At 39.1% G+C, this 15,192-nt stretch overlaps 1 protein-coding gene across 1 annotated transcript in view; it reads right to left on the reverse strand.

Annotated features, from left to right (window-relative positions):
- LOC311113824 (NACHT, LRR and PYD domains-containing protein 3-like) overlaps positions 1 to 14,221 on the reverse strand; it is a 15,469-nt gene extending 1,248 nt beyond the window's left edge. Inside the window, exons 1-10 of the mRNA XM_084189120.1 lie at positions 14,112 to 14,221; positions 11,908 to 13,702; positions 11,441 to 11,614; positions 8,706 to 8,879; positions 7,276 to 7,449; positions 5,666 to 5,839; positions 3,666 to 3,839; positions 2,505 to 2,678; positions 1,019 to 1,192; positions 275 to 321 (exon numbers count right to left, since the gene is read on the reverse strand). Coding sequence (XP_084045246.1) covers positions 275 to 321; positions 1,019 to 1,192; positions 2,505 to 2,678; positions 3,666 to 3,839; positions 5,666 to 5,839; positions 7,276 to 7,449; positions 8,706 to 8,879; positions 11,441 to 11,614; positions 11,908 to 13,702; positions 14,112 to 14,148 — 3,097 coding nt within the window. The 5' untranslated portion in view covers positions 14,149 to 14,221. The remainder of the gene's footprint in view (positions 1 to 274; positions 322 to 1,018; positions 1,193 to 2,504; positions 2,679 to 3,665; positions 3,840 to 5,665; positions 5,840 to 7,275; positions 7,450 to 8,705; positions 8,880 to 11,440; positions 11,615 to 11,907; positions 13,703 to 14,111) is intronic.
- Between the last annotated feature and the right edge of the window lie 971 nt (positions 14,222 to 15,192).

Here is a 15,192-nt window from a genome sequence, read left to right on the forward strand (position 1 = left end):
CACACACACACACACACACACACACACACACATCCTGAACACACACACACACATTTCTAAAGTAACACGAACACGTCACACACTGACACACACACAGACACACACATTGTCAAAGCAACTCTTTGTAAACTTTGGTGTCCCTGATTTGTGCTTCTGTAGAACTACAGTTGATATTTAATATGACCAAGTAAGTAATGATGGTGGTCTTTGACTTTGACTTCACATGAATTAAGACTTATTCTTAGTCATATTCTTCCCAGCAGTCAACACTCACATTTTCTAAGTCCAGGTTTCATTGTGTTCTCTCCACCATGTTCCACACTGTAGCGGTAAGCAGAAGAACAGACAGTCATTGAGGGATACACCTGAACTCTCACACACACACACACACACACACACACACACACACACACACACACACACACACACACACACACACACACACACACACACACACACACACACACACACACACACACACTGGACTCACACACACACACCCTGGACACACACACAAGGGACACACACATACACACACACTGGACACACACTCACACACACATTTGACACACACACACACACACACACACACTGGACACACACACACACACTGGACACACACACACTGGATACACAAACACACCACACACAAACACACACACAGGACACACACACACACACACTCAGAAACGTACACTGGACACACACACACACACTGGACCCACAAACACACACACACTCACGCGCTGGACACACACATACACACACACACATACACTGGACACACACACACGCACTGGACACCAACATACACACACACACACACACACACTGGTCACACACACACACACACACACACACACACACACACACACACACACACACACACACACACACACACACACACACACACAGTCTTTATATAACTTAGTCCAAGTGGTGGTCAGAATGTTTGTCTTAACTAGCCTGATAACTCCAACATGTCTGATATGAACATTGACATAAACCCTCTACATACTTCAGTTTCTCCAGTCTGCAGTGTGGATCCTCCAGTCCAGCAGAGAGCAGTCTGACTCCTGAGTCTCCTGGGTGATTGTAGCTCAGGTCCAGCTCTCTCAGGTGTGAGGGGTTTGACTTCAGAGCTGAGACCAGAGAAGCACAGCCTTCCTCTGTGACTAGACAGCCTGACAGCCTGCAAAGAGTCAAATCATATTAAAACCACACTGCTATTCTTTGGTGGTGAAAATAGTGGCAGTATATTTTTTTCAACATATTCAGATATATCAGTGTCCTGAAACCTGCCATATCTATTCATAAATTAATGTATCATCATAAGAAATGTCAAATTATCATAATATTGCTTGTAGAGAGAAACATGTATAGTACAAATATTTGAGTAGACTGACCAGAGCAGTTTAAAAAGCAGTATCAGTCAAAAGACAGACAGTGAGGTATCAGATTTAGATTGTATTGAGTATACAGTCCACACCATATCTATTTTGACAGTGAAGCTAACATTTTAAATGTGGCTCTATACTCCAGCATTTTGGATTTGAGATCAAATGTTTCACATGAGATGACAGTATATAATGTCACCTTTTATTTGAGGGTATTTTCATACATATCTGTTTCACCGTTTAGAAATGAAAGCACTTTAAGTTTCTCCCATTTGAAAAAGTCATAAGTATTCTGACCAATTCACTTATAGTGTATTAAAGTAGTCAAATGTTTAGTATTTGGTCCCATATTCGTTGAATGCGATGCCTACATCAAGCCTGTGACTGCCATGATTGAGAAAGATCATGAATGAATCATGAGTAATAATGAGTGAGAAAGTTACAGAGGCTACAACAAAACATGCTAACCTCTCACCATTACCAATAACAGAGGGGGTATGATCCTTGTTCCTCTGTAACTTTCTCATTCATCCTTATTCACGATTCGTTCATGATTATTCATAATCATGGTAGCATCCACATGAATGTAGAAGTGTTCAGAAACATCTTCTATTCTTACTGACAATACAAGTGAAGTGACTCCAAAATGACAGGACATTATTCACCATTCAGTTTCTATTGGGAAAAACATCATCCAAAACACAACCAAGACAAACTGCAAATGCATTCAACAAGTTTGTAGAATCACAAGCTTGATGTAATCACTGCAGGCAAAGAATATTGGACCAAACACTAAACTTTTGACTAAATTAATTTGTCTAAATATTTATGACTTCTTCAAATGGGAGAACTAGACACATAAAATGCTTTCATTTCTAAACGGTAAAACAGATATGTATGAAAAACCTAAAATAAAAGGTGACATTCTGTACTGTTGCCTAATATGAAACATTCCATCTCAAATCCAAAATGCTGGAGCATAGCACCAAATGTAAAACTGTAAGCTTCACTGTCCAAACACATATGGTGTGGACTATGTGTGCCTGGTAAACAAATGTGGATCTGGTGAACAGTTATCACTTGTTTACCAACTACAGGAATACTGACCTCAGAGTCTCCAGTTTACAGTGGGGATTCCCCAGTCCAGCAGAGAGCAGCTTCACTCCTGAATCCTTCAGGTCATTGTTACTCAGATCCAGCTCTCTCAGGTGTGAGGGGTTTGACTTCAGAGCTGAGACCAGAGAAGCACAGCCTTCCTCTGTGACTAGACAGCCTGACAGCCTGCAAAGAGTCAAATCATATTAAAACCGCACTGCTATTCTTTGGTGGTGAAAATAGTGGCAGTATATTTTTTCAACATTTTCATTTATACCAGTGTCCTGAAACCTGACATACATATATCATTATTAGAAAAAATCATAATATTGTGTGTAGAGAGAAAAATGTATAGTACAAATATATTTGAGTAGACTGACCAGAGCAGTTTAAGAAGCAGCATCAGTCAAAAGACAGACTGTGAGGTATCAGATTTAGATTGTATTGAGAATACAGTCCACACCATATCTATTTTGACAGTGAAACTGACATTTTAAATGTGGCTCTATACTCCAGCATTTTGGATTTGAGATCAAATGTTTCATATGAGGTGACAGTATATAATGTCACCTTTTATTTGAGGGTATTTTAATACATATCTGTTTCACCGTTTAGAAATGAAAGCACTTTATGTATCTAGTCCCCCATTTGAAGAAGTCAAACGTATTCTGACCAATTCACTTCTAGTGTATTAATGTAGTCAAAAGTTGAGTATTTGGTCCCTAACTCGTTGGTTGCATTTGCAGTTTGTTTTGGTTGTGTTTTGGGTTATGTTTTGTCCAATAGTAACTGAATGGTGGATGATGACTGGAGTAATTTTCTGTCTAAGTGAGTAGATAACAGGTTTCTAAACACTACTAAATTAATCCTGATGATGACATGATTAAGAAAAATAATGAATGAATCATGAATAATAATGAGTGAGAGAGTTACAGAGGCTACAACAAAACATGCTAACCTCTCACCATTAACCTCAAATAAAAGGTGACATTCTGTAATGTCACCTAATATGAAACATTCTATCTCAAATCCAAAATGATGGAGCATAGCATCAAATGTAAAACTGTAAGCTTCACTGTCCAAACACATATGGTGTGGACTATGTGTGCCTGGTAAACACATGTGGATCTGGTGAACAGTTATCACTTGTTGACCAACTACAGGAATACTGACCTCAGAGTCTCCAGTTTACAGTGGGGATTCTCCAGTCCAGCAGAGAGCAGCTTCACTCCTGAATCCTTCAGGTCATTGTTACTCAGATCCAGCTCTCTCAGGTGTGAGGGGTTTGACCTCAGAGCTGAGACCAGAGAAGCACAGCCTTCCTCTGTGACTAGACAGCCTGACAGCCTGCAAAGAGTCAAGTCATATTAAAACCACACTGCTATTCTTTGGTGGTGAAAATAGAGTGGCAATATATTTTTTCAACATATTCAGATATATCAGTTTCCTGAAACCTGCCATATCTATTCATAAATTAATGAATGTTTCATTATTAGAAATGATCATATATTGATTGTAGAGAGAAACATGTATAGTACAAATATTTGAGTAGACTGACCAGAGCAGTTTAAAAAGCAGTATCAGTCAAAAGACAGACAGTGAGGTATCAGATTTAGATTGTATTGAGTATACAGTCCACACCATATCTATTTTGACAAAGATAACATTTTAAATGTGGCTCAATACTACAGCATTTTGGATTTGAGATCAAATGTTTCATATGAGGTGACAGTATATAATGTCACCTTTTATTTGAGGGTATTTTCATACATATCTGTTTCACCGTTTAGAAATGAAAGCACTTTATGTATCTAGTCCCCCACTTTTGAAGAAGTCATAAGTATTTTGATAAATTCACTCATAGTGTTTTAAAGTAGTCAAAAGTTTAGTATTTGGTCCGATATTCCTTGAACACAACGACTACATCAAGCTTGTGACTCAAACTCGTTGGTTGCATTTGCAGTTTGTTTTGGTTGTGTTTTGGGTTATGTTTTGTCCAATAGTAACTGAATGGTGGATGATGACTGGAGTAATTTTATGTCTAAGTGAGTAGATAACATGTTTCTAAACACTACTGAATGAATCCTGATGATGCCATGATTAAGAAAAATCATGAATGAATCATGAAAAATAATGAGTGAGAAAATTACAGAGGCTACAACAAAACATGCTAACCTCTCACCATTACCAATAACAGAGGGGGTATGATCCTTGTTCCTCTGTAACTTTCTCATTCATCATCATTCACGATTCATTCATGATTATTCATAATCACGGTAGCGTTCACATGAATGTAGAAGTGTTCAGAAACATCTTCTATTCTTACTGACAATACAAGTGAAGTGACTCCAAAATGACAGGACATTATTCACCATTCAGTTTCTATTGGGAAAAACATCATCCAAAACACAACTAAAACAAACTGCAAATGCATTCAACAAGTTTGTAGAATCACACGCCTGATGTAATCACTACAGGCAAGGAATATGGGACCAAATACTAAACTTTTGACTAAATTAATCCGCGTGTGTGTGTGTGTGTGTCCAGTTTGTGCCTGTGTCCAGTGTGTGTGTGTACAGCGTGTGTGTACAGCGTGTGTGTTTGTCCAGTGTGTGTGTCCAGGTTGTTTGTGTGTCCAGCGTGTGTGTGTGTGTGTGTGTGTGTGTGTGTGTGTCCAGTGTGTATGTGTGTCCAGTGTGTGTCAAGTGTGTGTGTGTGTGTGTCCAGTGTGTGAGTGTGTCCAGTGTGTGTGAACCAAAACAAACTGCAAATGCATTCAACAAGTTTGTAGAATCACAAGCTTGATGTAATCACTGTGGGTAAGGAATAAGGGACCAAATACTAAACTTATGACTACTTTAATACAATATAAGTGAATATGTCCAAATTATTAAGACTTTTTCAAATCGGAGAACTAGACACATAAAGTGCTTTCATTTCCAAACAGTAACACAGATATGTATGAAAATATCCTCAAATAAAAGGTGACATTATACACTGTTGCCTAATATGAAATATTCCATCTCAAATCCAAAATGCTGGAGCATAGCACCAAATGTAAAACTGTAAACTTCACTGTCCAAACACATATGGTGTGGACTATGTGTGCCTGGTAAACACATGTGGATCTGGTGAACAGTTATCACTTGTTGACCAACTAAATGAATACTTACCTCAGAGTCTCCAGTTTACATTGGGGATCCCCCAGTCCAGCAGAGAGCAGCTTCACTCCTGAATCCTTCAGGTCATTGTTACTCAGATCCAGCTCTCTCAGGTATGAGGGGTTTGACTTCAGAGCTGAGACCAGAGAAGCACAGCCTTCCTCTGTAACTAGACAGCCTGACAGCCTGCAAAGAGTCAAATCATATTAAAACCACACTGCTATTCTTTGGTGGTGAAAATAGTGGCAGTATATTTTTTCAACATTTTCATTCATACCAGTGTCCTGAAATCTGCCATATCTATCATATATATATATATTATTAGAAAAAATCATTATATTGTGTGTAGAGAAAAAATGCATATTACAAATATTTGAGTAGACTGACCAGAGCAGTTTAAAAAGCAGTATCAGTCAAAAGACAGACAGTGAGGTATCAGATTTAGATTGTATTGAGTATACAGTCCATACCATATCTATTTTGACAGTGAAACTGACATTTTAAATGTGGCTCTATACTCCAGCATTTTGGATTTCAGATCAAATGTTTCATATGAGGTGACAGTATATAATGTCACCTTTAATTTGAGGATATTTTAATACATATCTGTTTCACCGTTTAGAAATGAAAGCACTTTATGTATCTAGTCCCCCTATTTGAAGTAGTCATAAGTATTCTGACCAATTCACTTATAGTGTATTAAAGTAGTCAAGAGTTTAGTATTTGGTCTCAAACTCGTTGGTTGCATTTGCAGTTTGTTTTGGTTATGTTTTGGGTTATGTTTTGTCCAATAGTAACTGAATGGTGGATGATGACTGGAGTAATTTTCTGTCTAAGTGAGTAGATAACATGTTTCTAAACACTACTAAATTAATCCTGATGATGCCATGATTAAGAAAAATCATGAATGAATCATGAATAATAATGAATGAGAAAGTTACAGAGGCTACAACAAAACATTCTAACCTCTCACCATTACCAATAACAGAGGGGGTATGATCCTTGTTCCTCTGTAACTTTCTCATTCATCATCATTCACGATTCATTCATGATTATTCATAATCATCGTAGCATCCACATGAATGTAGAAGTGTTCAGAAACATCTTCTATTCTTACTGACAATACAAGTGAAGTGACTCCAAAATGACAGGACATTATTCACCATTCAGTTTCTATTGGGAAAAACGTCATCCAAAACACAACCAAGACAAACTGCAAATGCATTCAACAAGTTTGTAGAATCACAAGCTTGATGTAATCACTGTGTGTAAGGAATATGGGACCAAATACTAAACTTATGACTACTTTAATACAATATAAGTGAATATGTCCAAATTATTATGACTTTTTCAAATGGAAGAACTAGATACATAAAGTGATTTCATTTCTAAACAGTAAAACAGATATGTATGAAAATACTCTCAAATAAAAGGTGACATTATATACTGTCACCTAATATGAAACATTCTATCTCAAATCCAAAATGCTGGAGCATAGCTCCAAATTTTAAACTGTAAGCTTCACTGTCCAAACACATATGGTGTGGACTATGTGTGCCTGGTAAACACATGTGGATCTGGTGAACAGTTATCACTTGTTTACCAACTACAGGAATACTGACCTCAGAGTCTCCAGTTTACAGTTGGGATTCCCAAGTACAGCAGAGAGCAGTCTGACTCCTGAGTCTCCTGGGTGATTGTAGCTCAGGTCCAGCTCTCTCAGGTGTGAGGGGTTTGACTTCAGAGCTGAGACCAGAGAAACACAGCCTTCCTCTGTGACTAGACAGCCTGACAGCCTGCAAAGAGTAAAATCATATTAAAACCACACTGCTATTCTTTGGTGGTGAAAATAGAGTGGCAATATATTTTTTCAACATTTTCAGATATATCAGTGTCCTGAAACTTAACATATCTATTCATAAATGAATGAATGTATCATTATTAGATATGACAAATTATCATAATGTTGCTTGTAGACAGAAACATGTATAGTACAAATATTTGAGTAGACTGACCAGAGCAGTTTAAAAAGAAGTATCAGTCAAAAGACAGACAGTGAGGTATCAGATTTAGATTGTATTGAGTATACAGTCCACACCATATCTATTTTGACAGTGAAGCTAACATTTTAAATGTGGCTCTATACTCCAACATTTTGGATTTGAGATCAAATGTTTCATATGAGGTGACAGTATATAATGTCACCTTTTATTTGAGGGTATTTTCATACATATCTGTTTCAACATTTAGAAATGAAAGCACTTTATGTATCTAGGCCCCCTATTTGAAGAATTCATAAGTATTCTGACAAATTCACTTATAGTGTATTAAAGTAGTCAAAAGTTCAGTATTTGGTCCCAAACTCGTTGGTTGCATTTGCAGTTTGTTTTGGTTGTGTTTTGGGTTATGTTTTGCCCGATAGTAACTGAATGGTGGATGATGACTAGATACATATTCTGTCTAAGTGAGTAGATAACATGTTTCTAAACACTACTAAATGAATCCTAGTGTGTGTGTGTGTGTGTGTGTGTGTGTGTGTGTGTGTGTGTGTGTGTGTCCAGTTTGTGTGTGTGTCCAGTGTGTGTGTGTGTCCAGTGTGTAAGTGTTTCCAGTGTATGTGTGTGTGTGTGTGTGTCCTGTGTGTGTGTCCAGCGTGTGTGAGTCAAGTGTGTGTTTGTGTGTCCAGTGTGTGTGTGTGTCCAGTGTGTGTGTGTGTGTGTGTGTGTGTGTGTGTGTGTGTGTGGTGTATCGGGTGTTTGGTGTGTGTGTGTGTCCAGTGTGTATGTGTGTGTGTGTGTGTGTGTCCAGTGTGTGGGTCCAGTGTGTGTGTGTGTCCAGTCTGTGTGTGTGTGCATTTGTGTGTGTGTGTGTTCTGTGTGTGTACTGATACACGTGCACACACAGAACACAAACACACACACACACACACACACACACACACACACACAGTCTTTATATAACTTAGTCCAAGTGGTGGTCAGAATGTTTGTCTTAACTAGCCTGATAACTCCAACATGTCTGATATGAACATTGACATAAACCCTCTACATACTTGAGTTTCTCCAGTCTGCAGTGTGGATCCTCCAGTCCAGCAGAGAGCAGTCTGACTCCTGAGTCTCCTGGGTGATTGTAGCTCAGGTCCAGCTCTCTCAGGTGTGAGGGGTTTGACTTCAGAGCTGAGACCAGAGAAGCACAGCCTTCCTCTGTGACTAGACAGCCTGACAGCCTGTAAAGAGTCAAATCATATTAAAACCACACTGCTATTCTTTGGTGGTGAAAATAGTGGCAGTATATTTTTTCAACATATTCAGATATATCAGTGTCCTGAAACCTGCCATATCTATTCATAAATGAATGTATCATTATTAGAAATTATCATAATATTGCTTATAGAGAGAAAAATATAAAGTACAAATATTTGAGTAGACTGACCAGAGCAGTTTAAAAAGCAGTATCAGTCAAAAGACAGACAGTGAGGTATCAGATTTAGATTGTATTGCGTATACAGTCCACACCACATCTAGTTTGACAGTTAAGCTAACATTTGAAATGTGGCTCTATACTCCAGCATTTTGGATTTTAAAACAAATGTTTCATATGAGGTGACAGTATATAATGTCACCTTTTATTTGAGGGTATTTTCATACATATCTGTTTCACCATTTAGAAAAATAAATGCACTTTATGTATCTAGTCCCCTATTTGAAGACGTCATAAGTATTCTGACCAATTCACTTATTGTGTTTTAAAGTAGTCAAATGTTTAGTATTTGGTCCCATATTCCTGCCGACAATGATGACCACAACGAGGTGAACAGTGAGTGCATTATAAATACATTTGAATGAATGTTAGGTTTATGGTTCTTATGGCAAAAAAACAGTATGGGTTTATTGCTCTCTTGCGCCTCCCTGTGGCCGTCTGTGAGTACTACATAACTCCTTCATGACACTTGCTAGGCTCATAATCTGAGGTAGCAACTGCGTCAGATCTACAAATTCATTAGCTAGACCACCCAATTAGACAACAATCACCCCATTATACCCATTTGGTTTGCAACTCAGTGAACCTGCGCAGCATTCGCTCAATTTGATGCCTATGAACGAAGATTTAGATGCATATCAAATTACCCAGCAGTCATTTAGAAACAACAAGTCGTCCAAAAAATTGTTATTTCTTAATTTAAAAATGTCTTCTGGCTGTTTAAATCGGCCACATCTTGAAAAAGAGGACAGGGACATGCGTTTTGTTTAGATTGTACACTTTTTTCTTAAAACAAATATGGTTAACCATTACCAGAAAATGTTTAATGTTTGATGGCTATCCGCCAGCCATCGCCTCTTAAACTGTGTCTCACCTCACTATTGGTGACCACAACATGTACTCAGGTTAACATTGAGTGCGCTCACAAAGTAGCCATCACCTTGTTAATAATAAGTTACCTGAGGTAAACCTACAGGGTTAATGCTCACCAAGTAGTTGTAACCTTGTTAATAATAAGTTACCTGAGGTAAACCTACAGGGTTAACGCTCACCAAGTAGCTGTAACCTTGTTAATAATAAGTTACCTGAGGTAAACCTACAGGGTTAACGCAGGCAGGTCTCATTGATAACAATAGTGAAGCTGGCATTGTGACGCAGAACAATGGACTGGCAATAGAACGTTCTGAAGGCGAGTCGGTGCCACGGAGCTCAATAGAACTAATAGGAGCTGGTAGGGTGAAAAATGTCCGAACATTAGGCCTATTTTTTCGTGATTACTTCATAACTAGGGACAAGGTAATATTATGAAACTGGGCTCCATGGCGGATACAATGAACTAGTTTTTCTCAGAAAAAAAGCGTTAAAAAAATGATATTCAAAAGTTTGGTCCTTGGACACAGAGGGGTTAAACACTAAAGTTACCGTCCATCTAGTGAAGAGAGGAGAACCGGACAGAGGGAGCGTAGGCCAGCATCCGTCAATGAGAGAGGGAGAAGCCCTCCACGGTATTTAACAGGTGGAAGAAACAACCAGGGAGCTCCATTGGTCCACAAGAAATGCAGGCAGCCGGTGATGATGTAGTGGTAGCTAGGATAACTAGGATGCTGCTGGTAGAGTAGCTAGCTTAGCTAGCTGTACCGACTAGCTTGGCTAACTAGCAGGTCGTTCTTCTGTCCCTCGTCTCGAGGATGATGACGAATCCGGTGAACCACAAAATGAAACAAAGATAGCGAGTGAAAAGGATCTGGCTACACTCATACTGCCCCTGACCGTAAAGCAAAAAGCAAATTGAACAACAAACTTCGGTGTCTCAACACTGTAACTCCAAAATGACAGGACATTATTCACCAATCAGTTTCTATTGGGGAAAACATAAACCAAAACACAACCAAAAAAAACTGCAAATATATTCAACAAGTTTGTAGAATCACAAGCTTGAGGTACTCACTGTGGGTAAGGAATATGGGACCAAATACTAAACTTATGACTACTTTAATACAATATAAGTGAATATGTCCAAATTATTATGACTTTTTCAAATGGAAGAACTAGATACATAAAGTGCTTTCATTTCTAAACAGTAACACAAATATGTAAGAAAATATCCTCAAATAAAAGGTGACATTATATACTGTTGCCTAATATGAAACATTATATCTCAAATCCAAAATGATGGAGTATAGCACCAAATTTAAAACTGTAAACTTCACAGTCCAAACACATATGGTGTGGACTATGTGTGTCTGGTAAACACATGTGGATCTGCTGAACAGTTATCACTTGTTGACCAACTACAGGAATACTGACCTCAGAGTCTCCAGTTTACAGTGGGGATTCCCCAGGACAGCAGAGAGCAGCTTCACTCCTGAATCCTTCAGGTCATTGTTACTCAGATCCAGCTCTCTCAGGTGTGAGGGGTTTGACTTCAGAGCTGAGACCAGAGAAGCACAGCCTTCCTCTGTGACTCCACAGCCTGACAGCCTGACAGAGTGATCATCATGATTTCACAAACACACTGTTAATTTAACACCAGTAGTGTAGAAGGACAATGGCAGATGCATTTGGTTTATTCTCTTAAACAACATATCGATTCATCTTCCGTCTCCTATAATTGTATGGTCATATTGTTATACTAATATGAACATCAATGCATTGATTCAGTAAGTTTTTCAATGTAATATTATATATTATATACATATTATAATACATATATTTCTCTAAACTTAATATTTATTCCTGATGATTAGTTCTTATATGTCATTTGATGTACTCACAGAGCAGCTCTGGAGGCTTTGACCACTGGCAGCAGCCTCAGAAGACCTTCCTCTGATCTGGAGTATTTCTTCAGGTCAAATACATCCAGCTCCTTTTCTGAAGTCAGCAACACAAAGACCAGAGCTGACCACTGTGCAGGTGACAGTTTGGCTTTTGAGCGACTTCCTGATCTCAGGTAGCTTTGGATCTCCTCCACTAGAGAATGGTCATTCAGTTCATTCAGACAGTGGAACAGATTGATGCACCTCTCTGGAGAGGGATTCTCCCTGATCTTCTCCTTGATGTACTTGACTGTTTCTTCATGGCTCTGTGAGCTGCTTCTTGTCTTTGTCAGTAGACCTCGTAAGTGCTTCTGATTGGACTCCAGTGAGAGGCCCAGAAGGAAGCGGAGGAAAAGGTCCAGGTTTCCTGTCTCACTTTGTAAGGCTTTATCCACAGCACTCTTGAAGAAGGTAACTTTACGCTTGTGTCTGATCCTCACAGAAAAGTTCCTAGACGTTGATTGAGGTTCATCCATTAGATTCTCATTGTTGTTGATGAATGAGAGGAACACATATACAGCAGCCAGAAACTCCTGAATGCTCAGATGCACGAAGCAGTACACCTTGTCCTGGTACAGCACACATTCCTCTTTAAAGATCTGTGTGCACAATCCTGAGTACAGTGAGGCTTCATTGACATCAATGCCGGCCTCTTTCAGGTCTTCTTCATAGAAAATCAGATTGCCATTCACAAGCTGTTGAAAAGCAAGTTTTCCCAGTGACAGAATGCTCTCTTTATTCCAGTGTGGACCTGTCTCTTCTTTCCCAAGATACTTTTCATTCTTCTGTTTGGTATGAAACTCCACAAGGTGTGTGTACATCTCAGTGATAGTCTTTGGCATCTCTTCTCTCTTGTCTGTACTCAACATGTGTTCAAGGACTGTTGCAGAAATCCAACAGAAGACTGGAATGTGGCACATGATGTGGAGGCTCCTTGATGTCTTTATGTGTGAGATGATTCTGCTGGCCAGGTCCTCATCATTGAATCTCTTCCTGAAGTACTCCTCCTTCTGTGGGTCATTGAACCCTCGTACCTCTGTCACCTGGTCAACACACACTGAAGGGATCTTATTGGCTGCTGCAGGTCGGGTAGTTATCCAGAGGAGAGCAGAGGGAAGCAGATTTCCCTTGATGAGATTTGTCAGCAGAACATCCACTGAGGTTGACTCTGTGATGTCACAACAGATCTTGTTCTTCTGGAAGTCTAGGGGCAGTCGGCACTCATCCAGACCATCAAAGACTAACAGAACTTTGTACTTGTCGTAGTTGGAGATTCTTGATTCTTTGGTTTCCATTGAGAAGTGATTGAGAAGTTCAATCAAAGTGTGTTTTTCACCTTTCATCAAATTCAGCTCACGAAAAGGTAATGAAAATACAAATTGGACATCCTGATTTGCTTTTCCTTCAGCCCAGTCCAGAATGAACTTCTGCACAGAGACTGTTTTTCCAATGCCAGCGACTCCCTTTGTCAGCACAGTTCTGATATGTTTGTCTTGTCCAGTTAAGGGTTTGAAGATGTCGTTACATTTGATTGCAGTCTCTGGTCTTGCTTGTTTCCTGGTTGTTGTCTCAATCTGTCTCAGCTCATGTTCATTATTGACCTCTCCTGTTCCACCCTCTGTGATGTAGAGCTCTGTGTAGATCTTATTGAGAAGTGTTGGGTTTCCTTGTTTAGCGATCCCCTCAAATACACATTGAAACTTCTTCTTTAGATTAGATTTGAGTTCACGTTGGCAAATCACAGCACGCTCATCTGAATGAAGAAATAACACAGAGGATATTAATATTACGTATGTTTTAATGCCTACAGTATTGTAGGACTGTTATAAAATTTTAAATTATAATCATTTCTTCGCTTAACTGACTGTATAAATGTGTAAATGTTTTCATAATTCATTACAGACTGGTGTGACTGATTATATTATTATTGCTATTCTCTCTCTCTCTCTCTCTCTCTCTCTCTCTCTCTCTCTCTCTCTCTCTCTCTCTCTCTCTCTCTCTCAACACAACACATACCTGCTGCTACTTGATGAGGTCACTAGGTGTTGTGTTAAGGCTGCTACAATATCATTGAGTTACACAGCTACTTTAGCTGTACTTTAGCTACAGCTTTTAAATGTTTGTTCTAAAACAGCATTCAACATGAGGCAGACAGCTCTTACTTTTCTCCAGTGTGTCAGCAAGCTCCTTCTTGTTCATTTTCCTCAGGACGTGCAGTGTGATCTTCAGAGCCCCCTCTCTGGCACTGCTCTCCTGCTTCTCATCTTCAGCATCCACCACTTCCTTATCCTGCTTCTGACTCTCAAAGCCTTCTGGGAGTTCTGGACTAAGAATCCTCTTGAACATCTTCAGCTCGTTCTTCACAAATGTCATAATATTCTCTTCAAGCAACTGAAATAAATCAAGTAAATAAGTTAAGCAAGAGAATAAATGCTTTCTCATTAAAATATTAATGAATGATTGACAGATCAACTTGAGGTAAACGAAAACAAATGTACATAACAGGACCACATACACTGTATATGGAGGCCAGGTCTCTTTGATGACTCTGGGAAGACTGACCACTGAGAATCTCTGACTCTGATCTCTCCTGTTGGTTTCTGTGGACAAAACATGAGATTACATCTCCTCATCCAGGGAGTGCACACACACAAACACACACACACACACACACACACACACACACACACACACACACACACACACACACACACACACACACACACACACACACACACACACACACACACACACACACACACACACACACACACACACACACACACAGGGAGGGAATGTTGTGTTAGTTTAATATTGTTTCAGGACTATGAAAATGGGAAAAAGGATTAGTCTATGGATTATGAAAAGAACAAAAATAAATGGTAAAATGGGAGAGGAGAAATTACTAGAGACAGTGTTGTTTAACCCACTGACCATGACCCATGAGTTCTTCTTACCTTTGTTCACTAGAAAAGTCTCCCTCTCTGAAGTATAGAGGTTGAGACATAGACCGGTCACTCTTCATGGACACACAGCTGGGTACAGGGGAGGCTGGTCTCTCCTGCTTGATTGGGCTTCAACACAACAGAGACAAACATTACGTCTCTCATCTACTCTGAGCTCAGATGGGGAAACATAAGAAGAGTTTCATTCCAAAACGCTATATATCCATTTTCAGAAATGTTCGTAAATTAGCTTCTATTGTTTAAAGACATTATGAAAGAGATTGGTGTGTTTTTTTAG

Source organism: Coregonus lavaretus, assembly GCF_964263955.1.
Source record: "Coregonus lavaretus genome assembly, contig: HAP1_SCAFFOLD_454, whole genome shotgun sequence".
NCBI lineage: Eukaryota > Metazoa > Chordata > Actinopteri > Salmoniformes > Salmonidae > Coregonus > Coregonus lavaretus.